This window comes from Podarcis vaucheri (genome assembly GCF_965113315.1).
Source record: "Podarcis vaucheri genome assembly, chromosome: 10".
NCBI classification, from domain to species: domain Eukaryota; kingdom Metazoa; phylum Chordata; class Lepidosauria; order Squamata; family Lacertidae; genus Podarcis; species Podarcis vaucheri.
In genome coordinates this window covers 46,592,507-46,615,830 of record NC_138748.1, presented here as the reverse complement: position 1 = coordinate 46,615,830, position 23,324 = coordinate 46,592,507, and the positions used below count along the sequence as shown (strand labels likewise).

General features: G+C 45.8%; 1 protein-coding gene across 1 annotated transcript; it reads right to left on the bottom strand.

The window, feature by feature from the left end:
- Nucleotides 1-753: 753 nt before the first annotated feature.
- Nucleotides 754-21,799, bottom strand: RAC2 (Rac family small GTPase 2). Its single transcript, XM_082241434.1, has 7 exons — nucleotides 21,633-21,799; nucleotides 18,028-18,099; nucleotides 13,726-13,843; nucleotides 11,118-11,180; nucleotides 8,236-8,395; nucleotides 4,585-4,717; nucleotides 754-1,839 (listed from the first exon to the last, which is right to left on the bottom strand). Exons 1-6 carry the CDS (start codon nucleotides 21,665-21,667, stop codon nucleotides 4,587-4,589), a joined length of 579 nt encoding a protein of 192 aa, XP_082097560.1. The 5' UTR covers nucleotides 21,668-21,799; the 3' UTR covers nucleotides 754-1,839; nucleotides 4,585-4,586.
- Nucleotides 21,800-23,324: the final 1,525 nt, after the last annotated feature.

Below are 23,324 nucleotides of genomic sequence, written 5' to 3'. Positions count from 1 at the left end.
AAGTGGGGGCAAAAGGGGAAAGGAACTAACCAATGGGAAGAGGGAGGAAGCCCACAACAACCCACCCTTCCCAGATCCTGGTATGTCAGGATCATGAAGGCGAGGGAAAGAAGGTAGCATCTCCGGGAGGAAATCTTGAGTTGCTCACCTACATCATAGCTGTCAACTTTCAGATTTGAAAATAAGAGATCAGCAGCCTCGAAAATAAGGGATCAGCAGCCTCACCTGTCCCAGGGACAGTCTACGGGATATCTAACAATCCAGGATAGCAGCGGGAAACAGCGGGAAATGGCGCTGGAATAAGGGAATTTCCCACAAAAAAAGGGAAGGTTGACAGCTATGACCTACATACAGAGATGACCCAGCAACATGGGACAGACCATCCAATGATGAAGTGAGTCTTTCTTCCCCGTATCAAGGAACTTGGGCACCTGACTGGCTTAAGCCAAGGACTGGAGCTATGCCTTTTGAGGCAAAAGTGGCCATGGCCCTGACTTATCTATGACACATCACATCTCCTTTAGCTTGGACTCCATAACTGGTCAAAAATCCCTCAGAACATCCCCAAGGTCCCAGGATGCGGATTTGATGTAGGTCAGAGTTGTCATGATGCTTTGCAAAAGGAGATGCAATGCGTGAGTTACAGCTTCTTAGCTAAGTAGCAGACATGTCGTCATCAGAGAGGCCCAGCCCTGAATACCCGTCTCTTTATCATAGATCTTTAGAACCAGCACAAGACAAGGGTAGCAGAAGAAGAGTGGCAGAGATATTTACTGAGCCTTTATTGAGCCTTGATTGCGATGCTGTGATCAGGGACAGAGAGGTTATATGGGGAAATTTCAGAGAACAAGGGCACTTGCACACAAGAGCCCTTTAGCACAGCTGAAGCACTGCTTTTATACAATTGGCTAGAAGTGGAATTAAAACAGAGTTACCACACAAGAAACTTTACAAAGCGCGGTATTCTCCAGCAATACAAGGGTCGAGATCATCCATTAATTACTCAGAAGAAAGGTCCCTTCAGCAAAGGTCCTTTCCAATGCTATTCAAAAGCCTTCTGTTTTACTATTTCATGTTGGTATAAGTTGAAAATGCTGAATGGTATTTCTAAATTGCCCCAGGGTCAGTTTCTCTTCCCACAGGGAATTGTGGTAGGGGGGAGGAAAGATGTTAAGTACGTATTTTCTCTTATCCCCCCCCTCTTTTCTTTGGTTAATGGTGAAATAGCACTTTTATGATGCTATCTCACCATTAAAATAAGTAAATAAAGGTATAGTGAGATGAAAGCAGTAATTAGAAGCTCCTCTCCCATCCAGAGGGAGAGAAACTGTCATTGGAGCAATTTAGAAAGGCTATTAACAGTGCAAAGTACACTCTGTTAACCAAAGATCCTTTAGCCAAGATCAACAGGAAGCAATAAAACAGAATAAACCTTCAAAGAGGAACTGGAAAGTACAGAAGCCTTGAAACCCCTTAATAGCGCTTTTCCTGTCCACACTGAAGAGACTGGTGCTACAATTGCACTAAACTTTTTTTAAAACAGTAGCCATAGATCAGGTTGCGGGTGGAAACTACAGGCCAATGAATCAGGAAAACAACAGAACACAGCAGACTAAATATGGTGTAATGGGGAGGCTTCCTAACAAGTGACGAATTCCAGGAGGCAATTCCAGACTAAATAACTAGTGTGGAAGCACCCCCCCCAAAAAAAATCTCAAAACTCTTCACTGGCATCACTTCGGGAGATACAGGAGAGGAATCCAGTCTTCAGTCTCTTTCCAATCAGCAAAGCCCAGAGAAAGGAGCAATTTCAGTGGGTAAGGGAGCTGGGTCTGGAATCTAGAAGGCAAATAAAAAGAGTCAGTCTGCGCCATCCGCAAGTGAGACTTCCATGTGGCAGTACAGTGGGGACTTCCAAGCATCCTTTATAAGGTCAGGTTTCCTTTGGGGAAAGTGTGCTGGAGACGTATGGTCAGTGGAGAGTCCTTTTCCATTCATGGTGTTTGCTTGCTGGACACCTGCCCACAGCTCTAACAAACAAAAAAATGAGGAAAGAAAGAGCAATGGTGGGCTGGTTCACTGGGACTTCTCTTGGACTCCCGGCAACCCTTTCTTCTTGCAGCTCCTCTGTCCTTTGTTGTTGAGGGTAACTAGAGCCACTCATTAAAGACTGGTCTTGGTGGAAGGAGAGCGAGAGTTCAGATGATACCATCAGCCTGGCTGCTGCTGACTAAAGCTGAGTCAAGAGAGCAGTTTATAATTGTGTTAGATGCCCAAGCAGCAGTAGGAACTCCTGTTTGGATAGTATCAGGCAACATCTATTTTCAGCAGGCTCTCCTCTCATATTCGGTTGAGTGTCCATCCAAATTTTCTTGACTTTCTTACCAAATGTGTAAGTGGGGAAATCACTCATTCCTCCCTTATGCATTTAGTGAATATGTGAGGGCAAAGTGGGGCTGCCCCTGAATTTTAATTAAAGTAGAGCCCCTTGACATGACCGGTAAATGGGTGGACCTACAGGCTGAATAAATGAAATTTTAAAGTACACTTAAAGCAAACAACTCCCCCAAGGAATTCTGATAGTGGTAGTTTACCACCACCTCACAGAGCTACAATTCCCATCACCCTTAACAAAACTACAGTTCCCAGGATTCTCTGGGGGAAGTTAGGGTGCATATGGTAAGATTTACAAACCTTATTTCTATCCTATACACACACATATGTGTGTATAGCATCATATAGCATCAGAAATTCATCTCATGCTTAGAAAATCTGCAGTCACTCGTTCATCTGGTCTATTTTGATTCCATTGCTGAATAAAAGACATCTGAGTTCTTTAAAAAGTCTGTATTTCCCCTTTCCATAACAGTTTGCAACCAGCAATTTAATCCATGACCATACTGTTCCAGATCTTCCATTGATCAGCTGTCAGGACACAGGATGTTCTCCAAGCTTTTGCTAGCAAAGTCAGCTAGCATATGTGTAACTAATTATAGTTATATAGTCTCTCCCTAATTGGTTTTTAACATGTCCCCCAAATATTGTCAGAGGGTTTAATTGAAATTCTAAGCTTGTGATATCTCTTAGGCTTTGAATTGTTGTTTGCCAGTATTCATTAACCAGGCTGCAGTCCCACCAGATGTGAGCGAAAGTTCCTTTCTTCTCCTACAGTTTGAATACATGTGTGACAACAGCTAGGAATATATTTGGTATATTAATTGGGGTATAATTCTGCCTAGGTGTTGCTTTGTTAATTTCTCCTTTGGATTTACATCTATGCAGTACTTCCCCCTAGAAAAATAGCTGCCGGTACTCACCATGAAGTTGTTACAGTAAATGCCACATTTTTAACAACAAAAAAGAGATGTGTCAGTACTGCGTGCCCTTGAGTACCGCCTAGGGGGTGAAGCACTGCATCTGTTACCTATCTTACAAGGGCCTGTACACATAATTCCTCTGTACCTCTGAGACAGTCGTAGTGAACTCTCCCAATTCTGTTTTGCAATACTGATTTTGCGATCGCTTGGGACTACTAAAATTTTATACCTTTTAGACAGCAAACATTTTTTCTTTTCCAGAAACTAATTTTCTCAAATAACATGGGATCCCTTTCTATATCAACTGCTCTTGTAATATTTTCAGTATAGCTCCTTATTGGCAGATACTGTAAAAATCGGCAGATGGAGATTGACTTGCTTTTCTGCTAATTGACTTTATGAGACCATAACCCCCTGAAATATAGTGTCTTTGAATCTGGTTATGTCCTCTCTAATCCAGGCAGAATAGTCTTGTTTTTCTTTCATTTTCTGAAAGCCCATACTTCAGAGGAAATTTCCAGGGCCAAAAACATTATCCATACTTTCCCCATATTTTAACAATTGGTCTCTTGATTTTACTTGCTGCACATTTCCTTGTTTCTGTTTATTACATCTGAACCAATATAACAGGGAGTTGGTTCCTATTTGCTCTCCCATCCATGGTGAGGTATCTCTGAATTCCCAATCTGTATAAGGGAATTAACAGCAAGTCACAGAATGATTCTGTTTTACGGTTTTCCTTCCCAGCCACAGTCTCATTATCTGTCATCTTCAGGTCTCTTTCCCACAATCTCTGTTAAGATAAAAGTGGTTCAGGAATTGGTGGAGGGGGCGGCAGCTTAGGTAGGACTGGACACAGTGGTAAGCCGCTAAGAGTGAATCAGATGTTGAGCCAGAATCAGTTCCACCTCCCAGCATGAACGGATGCTGGTGCTGGCATGAACAGACTCTTCAAGCTCAACACACTCAGAGAACTGCCTGCTTGCTTGCCCAGTCTCAGGACTCCGTCCATTTGCCACACTAAATGTTGTGACCTGTCCCATTCTTCCAAAAAGTGTCGCTCATTGAATCAATGTCTTAGCTTCCACCTAGCCACATATCTGGTCCTCTGGTACACCTGCTGCACCTTGTAACCATGCCTTATTTATGAACCATTCTGATTTAAGCTTCAAAGTCCTTGGCAGAAACCAAACTGGACATTTGAGCTCTTCGTCTGGCAGTGAGGGCCAAGACATATGAAGGCCTTTGCCGGTACTTATTTACTTACCCTTAAAGGATGCTGCACCCCCTTTTCTTTGTCTTTGTGGGTTGTGGGCAGAGAACCGCCCGAATCGCCTCATCAAACACTGTTTTCAGGCCGCGCTGAGTCAGTGCTGAGCATTCGAGGTACTTCACTGCATCTGTGAGTACAAAAAAGGGGCAACATTCTGAGGAAGGGGTGGATTTTAAACTCAAATAAATCACAGCATCATCATGACTACAGGGACAAAATGGGAACTTGCTTCTGCTGCCCTGATGCTAAATCAGGTCCTCCTTTAAAGAGTATTGCAGTGAGACCTGGACAACTGACACCCTGTGTTGTGGGTGGGTACATTTGGACAGCCACAACACCCTATTGGTAGATCTCTCGAAGCTGGGTGCAATATGGCCAATGGAATGCAGTCCAAACGGTTTGAGGGACCTATTTATGCCCATGCATGCGACCCAGAGCTTCCTCTTTCGGCACGTGCATTCGGAACACCCACCCACCTCTCCCTACCTTTAGGGTTTTGCGCTTGACCTTGCTATGCCATCGTGTGTCGTCTGTCGTTGGGACAGGGGCACAGCAGGAATTTTCCCCACTTGGCTGATTTGCTGTTGCCATTTGGGTTTCGCCTGCTGCATAGCAAATTGTCACAACTTGTACGGTTGCGGATAGGATCTGGTTCAGGTGATAGGGATGAGAGAAGGGTGAAGGGTATTCCATTAAACGAATCCAGGGACTCGATGGTTTAGTCAGCCTCTGAGAGGGGGTTGTGCCCGTGCCTGAGTCCAGGGGACATTTGGGTGGCGGAGTTAGCCCATTCCCGGCTTTCCGCATATGCAGGTGTTCACCCTTGGCTGACCTATGCTGGAACCCTGGGTCAGCGCTACTTGCATGGCAGGGAGCTAGTCGAACCAGAGCATATGCAACCAGTCACTTTCTGTAATCAATAAAGTTGTGGCCTAAATTCTGCCAAAAACCAAAACCAAAATTTGAGTCAAGTGTGAATTTATTTAGGGGGGAGGTTTCTGGGTCTGAACACGCAAACACATTGATTTGGTGATAAATACTATAGGTGACAGAAAATAGTAATAGATGAGTGCGTCTCATTGTTAACCAGAAGATTGGTGGTTTGAGCCCACACAGGAAAGGCTGTGGACAGAATTCCTGCATTGCAGGGGGGTTGGACCTCAGGATTCCTTCCAACTCTACAATTGTTGTTGTTGTTGTTTAGTTGTGTCCGACTCTTCGTGACCCCATGGACCAGAGCACGCCAGGCACTTCTGTCTTCCACTGCCTCCCACAGTTTGGTCAAACTCATGCTAGTAGCTTCGAGAACACTGTCCAACCATCTCGTCCTCTGTCGTCCCCTTCTTCTTGTGCCCTCCATCTTTCCCAACATCAGGGTCTTTTCCAGGGAGTCTTCTCTTCTCATGAGGTGGCCAAAGTATTGGAGCCTCAGCTTCACGATCTGTCCTTCCAGTGAGCACTCAGGGCTGATTTCCTTCAGAATGGATAGGTTTGATCTTCTTGCAGTCCATGGGACTCTCAAGAGTCTCCTCCAGCGCCATAATTCAAAAGCATCAATTCTTCGGCGATCAGCCTTCTTTATGGTCCAGCTCTCATTTCCATACATCACTACTGGGAAAACCATAGCTTTAACTGTACGGACCTTTGATTCTAATAAGTGAAACATAATAAATGAGCATCTGCAGCTGTGAATGTGCCTGACTTGGTTGCTCCCTGGTGATAATATGTTTTTAAAAATAATAAAAAAGGAAGCTGCAGTGACCATGTAGGCTCTAGTGGGCCCCAAGTCTCAGCTTAACACCAGGCCTCTTTGATGCTGCCATCTTCTTGTTCTTTGGCTGGTCATGGGGTGTGTAATGAGCTGATGGGCCCTGGACTTTGACCACCAAGTGCTGCTCCATCTGCAGAACTGCTGTAACACACAGCAAATAGATTTCACCATTTGTTTAAACAGTCTGGTGCTTTATTCGTTTGCTTTCATTTTCTGCATTTGTCTATATGCTTCCTTTATTTATTCTCTGTTTTAAACTTGTTGTCTCTTGGCTGCCCTAGGAACCTAATTCATCATATTAATTTGCCAAGTCCTGAACAAATTAGGCTCTTGCTCAACCTACGTATCCCCAAATGCCCAACCACTTAGGTCTTGGAGCTGCAGTGGAAAGGAAAGATGAATTCACCTACGCAGAAAAGAACGGGGTTGCTTGTACAATGAGAGAAAGGGGCCTTGAGAATGAGCGAGTGCAGCATGTTACCCTTTGCTGGTTAGCGCCAGACCACACGGCAGGAAAAGGAAGTTGTGGCTGAACAGTGTTTCAACTGACAGAACGTTTGAAGACCAGTTCCGGACAGAAAAGGCCAGGGAGTGGAGAGGAGGAGGAGGAAGTCTGAAAAGCATCTCCAATGCTCACAGTTAAGACAAAAGCAGTCAGATGAACTACTGGTAGTGAGGTCATCCTGCACAGGAAGGATGTTGGCGAGAAAATAAGCAGGCATCAGGCGGGACTCCTCCAAGATTGGCATCGTCTTGGCATCTGAGGCAAAAAGGCTGCAGCCTTCCTTCACAAGCAATCTCCTCTGCGAATGGGCTCCATTGTAACCTCTGCTAGCAAATGCAGTGTGCATCATTCTAAGATGGTTCAAGCAGGCAGTGTCCTAGAGGAGTAGCATAGGCACCAATTCACCCAATGCAGTTTGTGCAACGGTAGAAAAATGCCTCTGCTGCAATACAGATATGAGAACTGGAGGGCAGCATTCATGCATAGGGAGGAGCATGCACAGAATCAGGCAAAGAGCCCCCCCCCCACTTTTGACGTGGCCATGTGCGCATTCGTTAAAAGTGCGTACCAAAAGTGTGTTCACAAGGAGAAATTCACACTGAAATGCTGAGGAATATTTGTGAAAATGAATACAGGCGTCCTCCCACTTATGTGTGATTGACTTGCACACAACTACACACATACGCAGTGACAGGAAATAATGACATAATTAAATTTCAACCAGGTAATGGTAGGAGAGGGAGAGAGGCCCACCCCAGAACCTAAAGATGACGTGGGTGAGGGTGGAGGAAGCCCCAAAGACACCAGAGGCATAGCAGGGCTTTGTTTATGCTGCTCAGCCTCCCCGCCCAACGGCTGACATGCAGGGTAGTGCAGCAGCAGCCACCAGTTTCCCACATGTCCTCCAGCCTCCTGGCAGTCCTAGAGCTTCGATTCTAGTTGTGGGAATTTTTTGATACGCTGATTTTGTTATGGATTGGAGAGTGAGCAGCAGGGAAGGCATTTATAGGGTGTCAAGGGGGTACTCCCCACTTCTGGAAATTTCACTTATGTGTGCAGATATCTGGAACGTATGCCCCATGTAAGTGGGGAATCAGCTGTAAATTTCAAATGGAAATTTCAAACTGAATTTAAGGCTGGGAAAATGAGAAAAGTAGAGACCTGAAATGGACAGATCCTTCCAGAATTGGAAGTGTCGAATCTTGTTGCACTGATGTCCTGATTACGAGCTTCCAATAGGCATCTGGTTGGCCGCTGTGACTAGATGGGTCACCCCCCTGACCCAACATGTTCTTATGCTGGTTTCCACAATTTTAACAGCCCCAGTTTGAATTGGGGCATCTCCTCCCACCACCTCACCCTCACATACCAATTTCCTTGGCCAGCGCAAGGCCTTGTGGGTACGTAATGGGTGCCAACTTCTTCTCTTTGAGCTTCTCTATGGTGTCCTTGTCATCTCGGAGATCCAGCTTTGTGCCCACAAGGATCATGGGAGTGCTAGGGCAGTGATGCCGGACTTCAGGGAACCACTAGAAGAAAGTTCAAGATTTGAAGTGGGAAGAGTGAGGCGAGAAACAATAGAAAGAAAGAAACTGGGCTACATTTTGTATCATTGTAGTCTATCTAGCAAACACTTTACAGACGATAAGAATTGTCTTGCTGGATCAAAACAAATCTAATATTACCACCTTTGCCAAGGTGGAGCCTTCCAGATGTTTGGGAGTCGCAGTACAAAACATTTGGAGGGCACCAGCTTGGCAAGGGCTGATTCACACCATCACTATTCATAATAGGGTCATCTTTTAAGAAAAATCTAACTTTAAAGCAGCCCAGGTGCTCTGATTTTGTATGTGTGCTGGAGATGAGGAGTTTGATCTTTTCTCCTGTATCCTTTTCCTGATCTATATTTCACCCCTATGCTGGTAATAGTGGGGAAATAAATACAGGCATCTATATTTACACACACACACACACACACACACACACACACACACACACCAGATCCAGCAAATAGTATCTTTGGGATGTGGGCGGGGAGTAAATTTAAACTGGAAAAGTGGCACAGGAGGAAACAGTTAAGCATCGCCTCCCCAATGCTGCTGCTCTGATGAAACCCAGACTTCTCCACAACTGTTGCTGAAGCACAACCAGTCAATAACCAGGAGGTTTCAACATGGAACTCTTGTATCACATATTTCTTTGCCTAGGGCCAGCTCCAGGTTTGCGTGATGCCCACACCTTCCATTCATCATGCTGCTGGCCTCTACCCATTTGTCACAGGCAGCCCCAGTTCTACTTTTGTATCCTCCCACTCCTCCATCCTGTTGAAGTCCATTTTCTACAGGCAGGTGTGTGGGAGGAAGCCACCCACAGAAAGGAAGAGAAACAGTGGGGAGGTGTGGACAGAGGAGAAAGCAGAAGCGACAGCACAGGTGGGGAGGAGGAAGTGGAAGCAACACTGGTCCCTTGCCTTGGCAGATTTCTGGCAGCATCACTTGGTGCCTCTGGGACTCATTTTGTTCTTAACAATGATGGTACAAGCTGATCTTCATAGTGGATCTTAACATGCATGATGGTACAAAGGAAGGGAGGCAGTCTTTCAAAACCTAGGCCTTGGCATTTCAATGGACCCCGGGACTAAGCCCTAGCAAATTTGTCAGTTGCAAGGGATCAAAGGGCTGGAGTCAGAGGCAGATCAGCAATAAAGGAAGCAGAGCTCTGCTGCAGCAGCAGAGCATATGCCTGCACTGCCCAGGGTGGACATGCTTCTGAGGAGGGCGGGGCGTGCTCTTGAGGGGGCGGGGCATGGAGGGTGCCCTCCCAGGTGCGGAATAGCCACTCGGGTGCATGGAGTGGTGTACACACCCTGCAGCTGGGGGCAGAGTGAGCCACCCACGGGGGCGGAGCGAGCTGGTGGTGGTGGACAATTGGCACGACACCCACCCATGACTCCCAAGCCTCCCCTGAGCTGTCAAAATGAAGGGGAAAGGGGGGAATGCCGCCGGCAAAGCGGTGCAGCTCCCCCCTTCCCCTAACGGCTTGGGGTAGGCTTGGGAGTCACAGGTGGGCAGCGCGCCAAATGTCACCCCCTCAGCGAAGACACCTGGGGTGGTCCACCCCCACCGCACCGCCTTCCTCCGCCCCTGCTCTGTTGTCAATGAAGTTCACTCTTTATTCAAGGAACATGCAACTCAGCCTGGTGGTCTCAGCAGCACTCCCCAGTAGGTCTTGTTCCTATGGAACAGTTGCCAGGTCCCTGCCTCCCACCCTTTCTAAGGCTCTTCCTCTCCCAGATGTTTCCCAAGCAGTCTCAAACTGCATCTGTGCACCCCTGATCTTTGTTCTGCTCTTCTTGTTACAATAATAATAATAATAATAATAATAATAATAATAATAATAATTTATTATTTATACCCCGCCCATCTGGCTGGGCTTCCCCAGCCACTCTGGGCGGCTTCCAAAAAATATTAGGAGCACCTTTCTCTACACACTACACCTGTAGAGATGCCCGGGGCGGGCGTCGCTACGTACGATACATGCGTCGTATGTAGTGATGCCACACATGTGCTGTATAGCGGTTTGCCGCCGGCGCTGCTCCAGCGCCGTATGGACGGTGCCGGGATCCCTCCATTGTCGCTACAGCCGCGAATGGAGGGTCCTCTGTTTGCCGCTGCAGCCACAAGTGGAGGGTCCTGGAACTGTCCGTATGGTACTGGAGCGGCGGCGGCAGCAAACCGCTATACAGCACATGTGTGGCAGTGCTACGTACAGCGCATGCATGTGATGCTGTACATGTGCTGTACTTAGCGGTTTGCCGCCAGCGCTGAGATCCTCTGCTTGCGGCTGTAGCTGCGAACAGAGGATCCTCCACATGCGGCTGCCCGTGCCATAGTGAGCCCCTGCAGGGTGACTTCTTGTCACCCCTGCAGACATGGAACCCGGGGTGCTCCGCCCCCCTGCCCCCCGTTGTGACACCACTGCTGTTGCCCCTTCAGCATCCATCACCTCCACCCAATTTTCTCCCTCTGACCTCTCCTCGGTGTCCTACCACCAATCCCCTGGCTCTCAGACTTTCTCCTCTGGGGTTTCCCTTGGGGGTTCCGTGGCTGGTGCCTCCCACTACTCCTTTTCGTCCAGCCAGTCCCTGCCGAAAGCATCCACATTTTCCACTCTGCAGAGACCAAGTATGATCAATTTCTCATGTGCTCAGTGCCTCCTTCCTCCGCTGCATAAACACCAGGATGATCTCACCTTAGCACGGACATTCTCATAAGATGCGGGGCTGACTAGAGAGAAGCAGATGAGGAAGACGTCCTGTGGGCATAAAATAAAAACGGACACTTTAAAAGTCACACTGAGGGTTGGTGCTGTCTCATGTAGCAAAACACAAAACACACCAAATATTTATATAGTGCTTTGCCCAAGTACTCAAAGCATCTCACATACTTCATCGCAGCAATCCTTAACAACCACCCTGTAAGGTGGGACACTATCATTATTTCCACATGAAAGGTAAAGGTAAAGGTACCCCTGCCCGTACGGGCCAGTCGTGTCTGACTCTAGGGTTGTGCGCCTGTCTCACTTAAGAGGCCGGGGGCCAGCGCTGTCCGGAGACACTTCTGGGTCACGTGGCCAGCGTGACGAAGCTACTCTGGCAAGCCAGCACCAGCGCAGCACACGGAAACGCCGTTTACCTCCCCGCTAGAAAGCGGTACCTATTTATCTACTTGCACTTAGGGGTGCTTTTGAACTGCTAGGTGGGCAGGAGCTGGGACCGAAAGATGGGAGCTCACCCCGCCGCGGGGATTGGAACTGCTGACCATGCGATCGGCAAGCCCTAGGCACTGAGGTTTTACCCACAGCGCCACCCGCATCCCTATTTCCACATTAGACAGTTATAAAGTGACAGGGTGAAAGCAACAACAACCCTGCAAACTGTGCATTAAACCATGCAGATCAAACTAAACAAATATAATCAGGGAAACCAATCCAAAATGAATATTAAAACCAAAGATGAAAGGCAACTTAAACTGATGGAATATGCACAGCTTGCAGACTTAACTTATAGAATAAGTGAACAAGAAGAATGCACATTTAAAGAAGACTGGAAAATGTTTACTGGCTATATTGGTGAAAATTGTGTTTATTTAAGATAAATTCAACAGTGTAAATAAGTTTTGATGGATGTAACAATGGATTGCTGAATGGATTGTTCATGTAAAATATTCAGGGATGTATGGTATCCAAAATGAACCATGGAAGGAGAGGCAGGAGGTCATTGTTTAAGGTTGTTTAAATGAATATTTTGAAATGTAATTTAGAAAAATGTAATAAAAATTATTAAAAAACAAAAACAAAATGAATATTAGCACACTCCAGTGTTCTTTCATTAGACTGCAAAAATTAGAGCATGATCTGATTAAGCATTTTTTTTGGGTTCCATTGATTTTCATAAGCGAGTTCATTATCTGTTTCATTGAAATAAATAAACAGCACAAATAACACGCTAAACGTTAGAGAAGGAAGATTGCATTGGCATACTAAACTGTTTGAGCGACAGAACAAACCACAAACTTACTAGTGCTATTTCATGAATTAGTGAAAGAGAGCCTAGCCTAGAAACTGAAGAAGAGTGTAGGGCGGGACAGGTTCCTTCTGACACCCTAGGATAACCTTTATTAGTTACCTTTGATTCTTGTCACCATCCCACATACAGGCAGGTGGGCATCTGTTCTACATTACAGAGGACCGCAATTTTGTTTGAAGGTCTATCTGTTCTAAGTCCTGATGCTGCTGGACTCCAACTCCCATCAGCCCCAGCAAGCCTGACCAATGGCCAGGGATAATGGGAGCTGTAGTTCAGCGGCATCCAGATGGCAAAATGTTTCCCATACATGACACAGAGTTTTAACTTCTTTGCTTTACCTGACAGTTCATCTTAGTCTATGACAGGAAGAAGAAGTGATTTTGGCCTATTGAAATTTTTCACGCAGAGAAGCCACAGCTGCTTTAAATACAGTGGTACCTCGGGTTAAGTACTCAATTCGTTCCGGAGGTCGGTTCTTAACCTGAAATTGTTCTTAACCTGAAGTACCACTTTAGCTAATGGGGGCTCCTGCTGCCGCCACACCGCAGGAGCATGATTTCTGTTCACATCCTGAAGCAAAGTTCTTAACCCAAGGTACTATTTCTGGGTTAGCGGAGTCTGTAACCTTAAGTGTATGTAACCTGAAGCGTATGTAACCTGAGGTACCACTGTACTCGCTTTTGTTTTTCTATTTAAGTAAGAAAAGCCCTGGTCTCCTTTGTATCTGTGAGAAAGGGGGAAAGGCAGTACCTAAAAGGAAAACATAAGCCAAAGCCTACACCAGTGCTGAAAAATATGACTTGATTTTGCAGAATAAACGTAATAAAAAGTTCTATTATCTTTTGGTTCTGTGATTTGTTCTTTAGAGGCAGAAGCAGTGTTGCGTGGTCCACTTCCAGTGTTGAGTGGCCACTGGGAAGACCTTCACACAGGTCAATCATCAATAAGGTGGTAAAGCATAGAGTCTGAAGTGGTTGACGCTGGGAAAGTTGCTCTTTTAGGTGCTTGTGCCCTGAGCCACTTATGGCTATGGTAGTTCACTGGCAGCCAGTGCAGTGCTTTCAGGACCAGGGATCCATTGTCCCATTGAGCTGCCGCACTTAGCAGCCTATCAGCTGCCTTCAACACTAGGTGCGACCTCCAGATTGTCTCAAAGGGCAGCCCCACACACGGTGCATTGATGTAGTCCAGCTATAGGGAGGTCACCAGAGCATGGATAACTGAGTCCAAAACTGCAGAGAAAATGCATATGAGAAAACAAGAGGAACTCACTGTCTGAGGATAGGAGAGAGGTCTCAAGCGGTCATAGTCCTCCTGGCCAGCCGTATCCCACAACCCCAGGTTTACAGGTTTGCTATCAACCATTACATTGGCAGAGTAGTTGTCAAATCTGTAACAAAAGTAGGTGTCAGTTCCTTAAAGCTTATTGCCATATTTCAAAAAGTGGAAATCTGGACACAAAAGTTGTTCAGTTGTTGTTGTTTTTGGCAAAGTTGAGCTTTTGCCAGTTTCTACCCGGACACAGCTTCCAACTACAGTAACATGAGCTGTTTCGAAGGGGAGGATCTTTGCCCATTTTAAGTCAAATTTAGGAAGTTTTAAGTCAAATTTAGGAAGAGGAACACATCTCAGCCTATCCCTTCTTCACCCAGCAGCCACATGTGTCCCACAGAAAGCCTCTCCAGAAGGAATGGGTTTATGGGGTGGCTGTGGCGAGGGGGATGGGGAATTGCTTAAAATTGGGCATGGGAGAATGTGTGCAAACTGTCATGATATAGCTTAGACATTAGGTGGCACAGAAATTTATTGTATCTGGGTGGAGTCAGGCGTTTCCTGTTACCGTTCTTTTTCGTTTAAGGGAGAGAGGCAATATAGTTCAAGTTCTGGCTTCCTGACAAATGCAACCTCATAGGTTTTACGTGACAGATCCTAAATAAGTCAATTTAAGGAAGTTAATGGCAGGAAAGTTTCGCACCTCCACCTCTCTTTTAACACACATTGGGAGAAAATATAACTACAGCCTTCTATAAACCTCTTAACTTTCTATGGTTGCTACTTAGGGGACACGTGACATGTCATTCCAACATGTAACCTTTGCAGTGATATCACAGCATGCCTGTGCATCACAACAGTGGCCTGCTTTTTGCTTTTTGAAATTAATAATTGGTTTATTTTTACATGATCACGATCTGGATCAAGTTGAAGTATTGTGCTTTTATAAGGGATAAAGCACTACAGCTTCTGCCTTGGAAATCAGTTGAATTTCAACCTGCAAAGAGAGCTTTTTACATTCCAGCAGGCAACAATAGCACCTAGGGTGACTCAAAAGTATCTCTCAACTACTCTGCCTGTTCTGACTCAAGTGGTAAAATTCCGGGCTCCACCACTTCAGATTGGAGGGGTGTTTATGTGTCAAAGCTTTAATCATCTCCCATATAAGTAACTCCCTGCATGTATACTAAGCCTAAACGAAAACTTTTTCAGTCAGAGAACAACATGCCAGTGATGGGCGGGGCCAGAGACAAAAGTGGGTGGAGCAATACATGACAATGTTACCTTTGCACAGCTAGCTAATTTCTACACACACGTTTCTGAATTATCAGGGTTCAAGGACACATACAAGTCAGGCGAAAACACACAAGGAGAAGGGGTGTAACCCAGGGAGTTTCCCAAAGGCCAAGATAGAGAAGTCTTGGAAGCCTGAGCTTCCAAACCCCTTCTCTACACTAAACCAATACACAAATGAAGCAATTGATTCCCAGCTATAGTCTGAATAGCTTGAGAATGTTACCAGGTCCCTCCAGCCCAAGGCTAACTCAAGATGGTGCCTTCCAGATATTGTGGACCCCAACACCCATCAGCCCCGGGCAGCATGACCAATTGTCAGAGAGTTGTAGTCAGCAACACCTTATGCGGCCTCTGAGCTTTCCCAACCATCATGAAATGTGTTTTATCCTAATTAATAGTGATTAAAATTTACAACAACAAAAATCCCATATTCTCCTCCTTAAGACCACTTGTGAGAAGGATACAAGAACTATATCACCGTTGCATTCATTTTATTTGTATATTGCTTTGCTGATCTGATGGCGGCTTATACAAACATTACTATCTTGTGGTCTTCGTTGCTCGAGAGGAGGACATGGAGGGATAGTTTGAGCCTGGTTGGAATCAATAAAGCAAGAAAGGTCTTGGAGCGGGCTGTGGCACGTAGAGTGGCGGTTCTGGGTGGGTGTGTCATAGGCCACCCAGGCATCCAGTACAGCAACGAGGCCCTCTACAGATTGGATGACGTGCATCTGTCAGATGCTGGAAATGATATCTGGTTGGGGGACATCATAGCAGGGATTAGGAGTTGGTTACAGGTTTGAAGGTATTGGCGGCGAGCTTTGCTCGATTGGCGGTTAGGCATTGGCAAGGGTAATTGTTATGCAAATGAAGGGGGGAAGGAAGCGCCATCACCTTCCCCCAAGGAAAAGGGTAGTCTGGTAGAGGACTCCGGGGGGCGTTGCCTTGTCCGAAACCTAGGGAGGTAAGGGCCTCCGGCACGCCCCCGAGTGGTGACACCCGTGGGATCCTAGTTGGCGTACTTCAACAGGACTCCCACGGCTTGTGGATAACCCTTCCCAGTCTCCATGTCGGGTAGTCGATAGGAGCCAATGCCTAAGGCCAATACCTTTCAATTCCTGTAATCAATAAAGTTGTGGCCTTTTATGACCATTAACCTTAAATAATGTGTCCGGTGTCTTCATTTCACATGGGGGGAGGGGATTTGCCACGCAAAGAAATCATGCTCAAAGCGGCTCACAACAAAGAAACAGGGATGCATATCAAACACACTACAAAAACATTTTCATAATAGCATAGCAAAACAACAGCATGACAACCATTTCATGGAATAACAAAAATAAAAACCATTTCATAATAACATAGCAGAAAAAACACATTTCGAAAACACACGTTCCAATACTGAGAAAATAACATACAGCAGAAGAGAAACTAGCCTCTCTACGCTGGACTATAAGTAACACTGGATAGAGCAGTAATATTATTATTTACATATAAATTAAACAATGCTGCTGCACATCCCTGGAGGTTCGGATATTATTGGATAGTTCTCCAGAGTGTCCTACCCTTTACTGAGGTATGGATAGTGAAGCCCTGTGATTAAATAAAGTGGTCTGCCATCAATACTGCAGTCAGTCCTGTCTATTAAAAAGAAATGGCCTGCCCACCTGGTGGTGTCCTAGTCCTCCACTTGAGAAAAAGGTGGTTCACAATTTTCAGTTGAAATAGACCGAGTTATATTACAAATATATGCAGCAATATACTTCCTTTTGGTCATGTGTTGTGCAGAAGGCTGGATGGGATCTTTTGTTTCTGTCTTGTTTTCAGTGTGTGTTCTCGAAGCTACTAACATAAGCTTGACCAAACTGTGGGAGGCAGTGGAAGACAGGAGTGCCTGGCATGCTCTTGTCCATGGGGTCACAAAGAGTTGGACACGACTAAACAACAACAATGTGTAGGGGGAGTAGGGTTTGTACAATGGGTGGCCTCTGGCTAACTAATAAAGACCTTGACTATTAGGCAGATCCCAAATACACACACATACTGCTCCGCCGTTAGTTTTCACCTAAAGCGGTGGTTCTCAACCTGTGGGTCCCCAGGTGTTATCGGACTACAACTCCCACCATCCCTGACCCACTGGTCATGCTGGCTAGGAATGATGGGAGTTGTAGTCCAACAACATCTGGGGACCCACAGGTTGAGAACCACTGACCTAAAGGAATGCAATTACTGTGATACTGTGGGGTGTAACATCACAAAAGGCAGTCAAATACAACACTGCCTGTTTGCCCAGAGTGGACATGGAGGGAGATGTTACTCCAGTCAGGAGGACTTCCTGTCACACCTGTTCTGGAGCTTCCTCCCCCTGCATGTGACCAGGTGCATGACCCTGGGAGACCCCATAAAGGGGCTAGTCATGCAGCCATCTTCCCTTCTCCTTCTCTTGATGCTCTTGATGTTTCTTGGTGTCTGCTGGCTCTCAGCCAGCAGCACACAGGCTCATTTCTCACAAGAGGAATCCACACCTTTCTCTGTATCTGTGACTACAAGCTAAAACCTGCCTTCAGGATCAGATTGTGAACTGAATGTAAGTACACTTCTCATTACTTTTAAGATGTTGTATCTTTATTGTTTTTAAGAAGGAATAAAGGGGAATTTACCAGGAGCAAATCCAATCTGGACAAGCTAGACCGGATTGCTTAACTCAAGAGATTCTAATGAATCTACCAATTGGCTTCCTGCTATGCACAAGGGAAGGTGTGCTGCTATTAGCTCACTAGCGTGAGTGGTGAAAGATAATATTTAATCAATATATCATCTCCTACTATCCACAACATTCCCACAGATACTGCATTTACATGAGCTGTGGGGACTTGCTACCTTCTTATTTTCTCTCTACAGGCCAAAGACTTGGCGGAGAAACAAAAATAAGCTTTATCTCAATTCTTTGAAAGCTCAAGGTCCGCAGCCTACAGATCCTTTGCCTCTGAGCTGCACCATACTCACACGGTAGGGATGTATTCTCCTGGGAAGGCATTTGTGGTGTAGCTGATCAGGAGGCAGGTTTTACCCACAGCTCTGTAGAAAAGGGGAAAGAAGCACATGGCACATATTATTCCAGTTTCTGCAGTAATATGCCTGCTAATGAAGCAGAGCAGGAAGTACAGACAAGTAGGGAAAGGGGGAGCCTCCCTCCGAGGGCCCCTTCTAATCCCAAGGTAATGAAAAGCTGGAAGGAATGCAAGAAAGGATGTCACTTTCATTCATATATTCATTCATTAAATTCACCTTCCCATTTAACAACAGCAACAACAACTCAGAGCAACTGGTATGTTTTCAAACCAGTTGAAATACACAGCAATAGTAAAATAAAAATAATTTAAATGATTTTTAAAACTATCAATAATTTAAAAGCTGGGATAATTGGATAGGTTGGGGGGGCGTTATAAATGGGAAAGGCGTTGGTGGAGTGGGGTTTCAATCTGCTACAAATCTTGAGCAGTGAAAAAGATTAGTGGGTGTGCCTGGGGATATTCTGTGACAATGTGGGTGCCACCACTGAAAATACCCTGCTCTACATATTTACAGATTGTGCCTCTCTAAAAGAAGGTATATAGAGCAGGACATCACATAGGATGGTGACATGGTTCATACAAGATTTTAACAGGGCGATCCTATATGTGTCTACTCTGAAACAAGTGTCATTGAGTTCAACGGGTCTTTCTCACAGGTAAGTGGATTGTGACCTAAACTACTACCTGAACCTAATGAAGCTCAGGTGAGCTCTCAACAATGGCCAAAATGGGAAGTTGTTTTTGCAGAGTAGGATAGAATAGGACTCTGTGCCTGGCCTCATGCTGCCCACACGACATTGGGTGGGGAGGAGGAGGCAGAGTAGGGACACAGGATTTGGGAGGGGCAGCACCCTCCTTGAAAATTTGGGAGAGCCTGAAGACCCCTCAGCCCCCACTACCTGGTGCAGCTGCCAGATCTTTTAAGTTGGAGATTGAATATGTAATCTAGTTCATACATGTACTTGCCCTACTGAACTGCTCAAGAGAACGGTGCTTTCTGTTTTCTAAAATTTGCATGCATATGTGAGAAAGAGAGCTTACAGGCTTCCTCTTTGGGGTATTTTTAAGAGGAAGGGACTAGTAAAGGGCAGGGAGTGGGAAAGTCTCTTTGTCTGCTGCTGGCCCAGGTGACAACCTTATCCAAAACTCCAGGCATTGCAATATGTGCCACTCTCTTGATGTTGCATTCGAAACTTCTCTTCAAGCTTCTCTCCTCCTCCCTAACTGTCCATAGTGCTACTTAGCAGATACGTGCACAGATCCTATCCAAGATGCAAGAAACTAAAGCTGCAGTCCAAGGAAGTGGAGGGATGGGGGAGAAATGGGACTGAGTTTGCTTTTAAAGGGAAACCTATCAAATTGGGACTTTCCAAAACAATGTGTGAATGAAAACCTAGGCATCTTTCAAAATTCACACTTCTCTGAATTTTGCATTGTAGTTCTCCAGCCAATTAATGTGCACCAAAATGCATATTCTGGGGCAAAGCGTGTATAAAAATGTGTTCATTAGAAAATAACATGCAAAAATGTGTTGCATTAGGGGAAACTGACACCCTCCCAAAAATGTGTGCATTAGCAGAAATTGCCTTCAAAAATGTGTGCGTTAGGAGAAATTCTCATTAAAATGTTGATTATAAGTTCCTTGTGCAATTTTTTTTAATGATGTGGAAATGTGGAGAAGTGAATTTAAGATTGCAAAAAATGGGAAACCAGAACCTGACAGATTTGTACATTCCTAAACTGAGTCGGGCTTTCATCTAAGAAAACATGCGTAGGATCGGGCTGCAAACCTCAGACATAGAGAAGTTGAAAGCTTGCATGGAGCTACCTTCTGTTTGTGGAAAATAATATGTTTTTGAGTCACCCAGACCACATAAGCAGAAAGAGGTGAAGATGCTGCCCAATGAAGAAGTCTTTGTACTGCAAGCACTTTCCTGAGCTGAACCTTTTACAAACTGGTGCAGTAAAAGATGCTCTCGTTTAGTACTGCTCATTTCTCACCCCACCATCCATCATGGTGGCTTCTGACTCTGGCTCTCTCCAATCAGCAACTAGTTTTACTGGGGAAGTACTTAGAAAAAGGAAGAGGTGTGTGTCAGGCCAAAGGCCTAACTCCACCTGCACATGTCTTCTGTTGCATGGTGGGATGCCCACAATCCATCTGGCTCCCCATGTTTTCACCTCTCACTTGGAAACTGTTAGGCCAGGTGGTATTCCCCCAGAGGCCCACATTTAGCCGTTGCCCCTCCAGCTGCTGGCCCAATTGCTGACCGTTAGCAACACCAGGAGGTGATTATTCTGGTTACACCTTTAAGGGTCACATAGGTGCCTTATACACAATAGAAACTCTTAGTGCCATAGGCTGCCATGGTGCAAAGACCTCCACTTTCCCATGTAAGCTTTTGCCTGTGGATGGTCACATGCATATTCTCCCTTGAGAACCTTTAGGGGTGTCCATATGCTGCATTCAACCTGCATGTACAACCTGTGTATATAAATAATTGAGCTGTACACTCATACAGTGATCCACATGTAACATTCAATAAGTGCCCATTCTATGTACCCAGTAACCTAAGCTGCACAAATCAAGAGCTATACACTTTCACACAAGCACTCGTACGTGTGTTGAGGCAGATCGGTGTAATGTGTGAACAAGCCTAATGGAATGTAGACAATTGGTCCATCTAGCTCAACCTTGTCTACACTGACTGGCTGTGATGCTCCAGGGTTTCAGGAAGGGAACATTCCCAACCATACCTGGAGTTGCAAAGCAGATATTTGACCACTGAGCTGTGGCTCTTCTTCCAAGGGTGTTTCAGATTAATCAAACTCCTCAGCACAGCAGGGAAAGATCCCAGGGGAGGATTCAGAAAGCAATGTGTGTGTGGTGCATGTAGGTATAATGCAGAGAAAGCATGGCCTAAATGCAGGGTTGCCAATACAAGGGCCACATCTTCACTTGCAGTTCATTTCAGAGATGACTCTGCTGTCCCACCCTTCAAACCCACCAACCCATAGAATTCAACTGTTTCTGGATATGCTGTCAGAAAGACCAGGGAAGTTCTTCAATCATTCCCACAGAAATCAGACCCCACAAGCAACACCATAAAATGCAACACAGAAATAACACACTCTGTATCCAAGTCAGAATTTATCAAAAAGCACCTTCTTCTTATGCAACATATTGAAATGGGGGTGGGAAACCTGTGGCCCTCTAAGATGTTGCTGGACTCCCATCATCCCTGACCATTGGCCATTCTAGCTGGGACTGATGGACCATTGCTCACACTAGCTGGAGCCCCACGATATCTGACAGGGCCACAAGTCGCCCACTCCTGGCCTAGGGTGTGCTCTTCCCCCACCCTTGATTGCTCTTGAAGCAAGTCACAGTTCCTTCCTGTGCTTGCGTGGCCTCTCTGAAAGACACACAGAGAGAAGCTGTCAGCTCTGGGGCCTCGGAGCAAGGAAGGATCTACTCCAAGGAAGAGTCACGCCTTCCCTCACTCTCCCCTGTCCCCTCAAGCAAATGGTACATACCCATCTCCAACCACCACACACTTGATGGCTTGCATGGCTGTGGCCTAGCGGACTTATGGAGTTCCGTTGAGTCCCCCGGTCAGATCTAACGGCTTGCAAGCGATGATGGCGGAAAGCCTCCGGCAGTTATGTCAAAACGGAAGCTGAATTGAACAGCAGATTGTGGGTTAGGAAGGAAAGGGAAGAGAGGCTGTTTCTCAACCCGCCCACTGGTCCCTTCCCCCCACCAGGCAGCCAGGGAGGGGCATGTGCAAGCATGCCATTTCAAGAGATATTTTCTATCTTTGCTTGCCCCATATGGCTAGCCATTTCCTCTCATCACACTCTCTGACTCCAGGCTTTGGACTTGTAGGGGAAGCTACTTGTGTAGCTTCCAAACATCCAGAAGAGCAGATGGAGGGATGGGAGAAGCACAGAAGGGGAGCCTCTTCTCTTTCGTAGCATTCCTAGTTTAGGAGAAGATATCTGGGTGAGGAATGGATTGGGCTCATGCTGTAGCTCTTTCCAACCCCCTGGTGAAGAAAGAGAGAAGCTGCTTTCTTCCAATGGGGAATGAAGGGTTTCCATGTTTAATAAGACACTGACAAAGTTTCAGGTTGCCTCCAATATTTTGCCGGAGGGATTCAAGAGCATACCGGAAATTTAGGTTTGTGCAATTAAAGTGGATTAAAGCGCTCTGTCATCTGTGTGCAATCGACGAAATCAACTTTCTGCTGTTAGACCTAAGGCTCAATAAAGACCAAACACTGTCTAAGCTTTCTGTAAGCAAGCAAGTCTGAATGGATGCTCATTAAAGAGATCACCTGGAGGATGAAATCAACACCTCCCAAAAGAAAAGGGGCCTCTTATAATTGAGCCATAAATCTTTCAATCACTCAGTTTATGTCTATTCTTTGACGCACAGGAAACCACAGGAGGGGGGCTCTTGTGCTGGAGGGTTTCCCGCAAGCATCTCAGTGGCCACTGTGAGAACAGGATGCTGGACCATATGGGCCACTGGCCTGATCCAGCAGCCTCTGGCCCAAGAAGAGAGTGTGTGCCCACTCACTGTGTGCCCCTTTAAAAGCAGATTAGTGTGTTTTAATGAAGGGTGAATTCTCCATGTGATCATTGCAGCTATCACTTGACAAATTACAGCTTTCATTAGTCGCCACTCTGCTCCGCTAACAAGCACACAGTTAATTACTGCCATTGCTTGTACCAAGTCATTACGAAACAATGGGGAGCAGTGCGGCACCTTAGTGATCTGTCATGTGTCAGCTACTGAACCATAGTGAGGTAATTTAGCTCCTGTGGAGGGGCAACTGGATCATGTCCTTAGATGCTATGAGGCTGGCATGGCTTCCTACAGTATTCTCAGGCTTTCAGAAGAAGGGATTGTGACAACAGTGATTACACAACTCAAAAGATAATTGCTAAATTACCATCAATATGTCATCCCATTCCATCGCCATCTCTTCTTTCTGCAGGACTTTCTTCCAGAGCACTTTCAAGATCTCTCCTCTGCAAATTTCCCCCCACTCTGCTGTCATGGGGTATCACCCATAGTGGTGCAATTTGGTCATTTCAGATTTGGGACATAGTGGTCTCATTACAAGCTACTGTGTATCAAGGATGGACAAAATTTGCAAATTAATACATTCTTGTGCAAATTTCAGTTTCTCTCAGGTCCTCATTTTTCCTTTTGTAAAA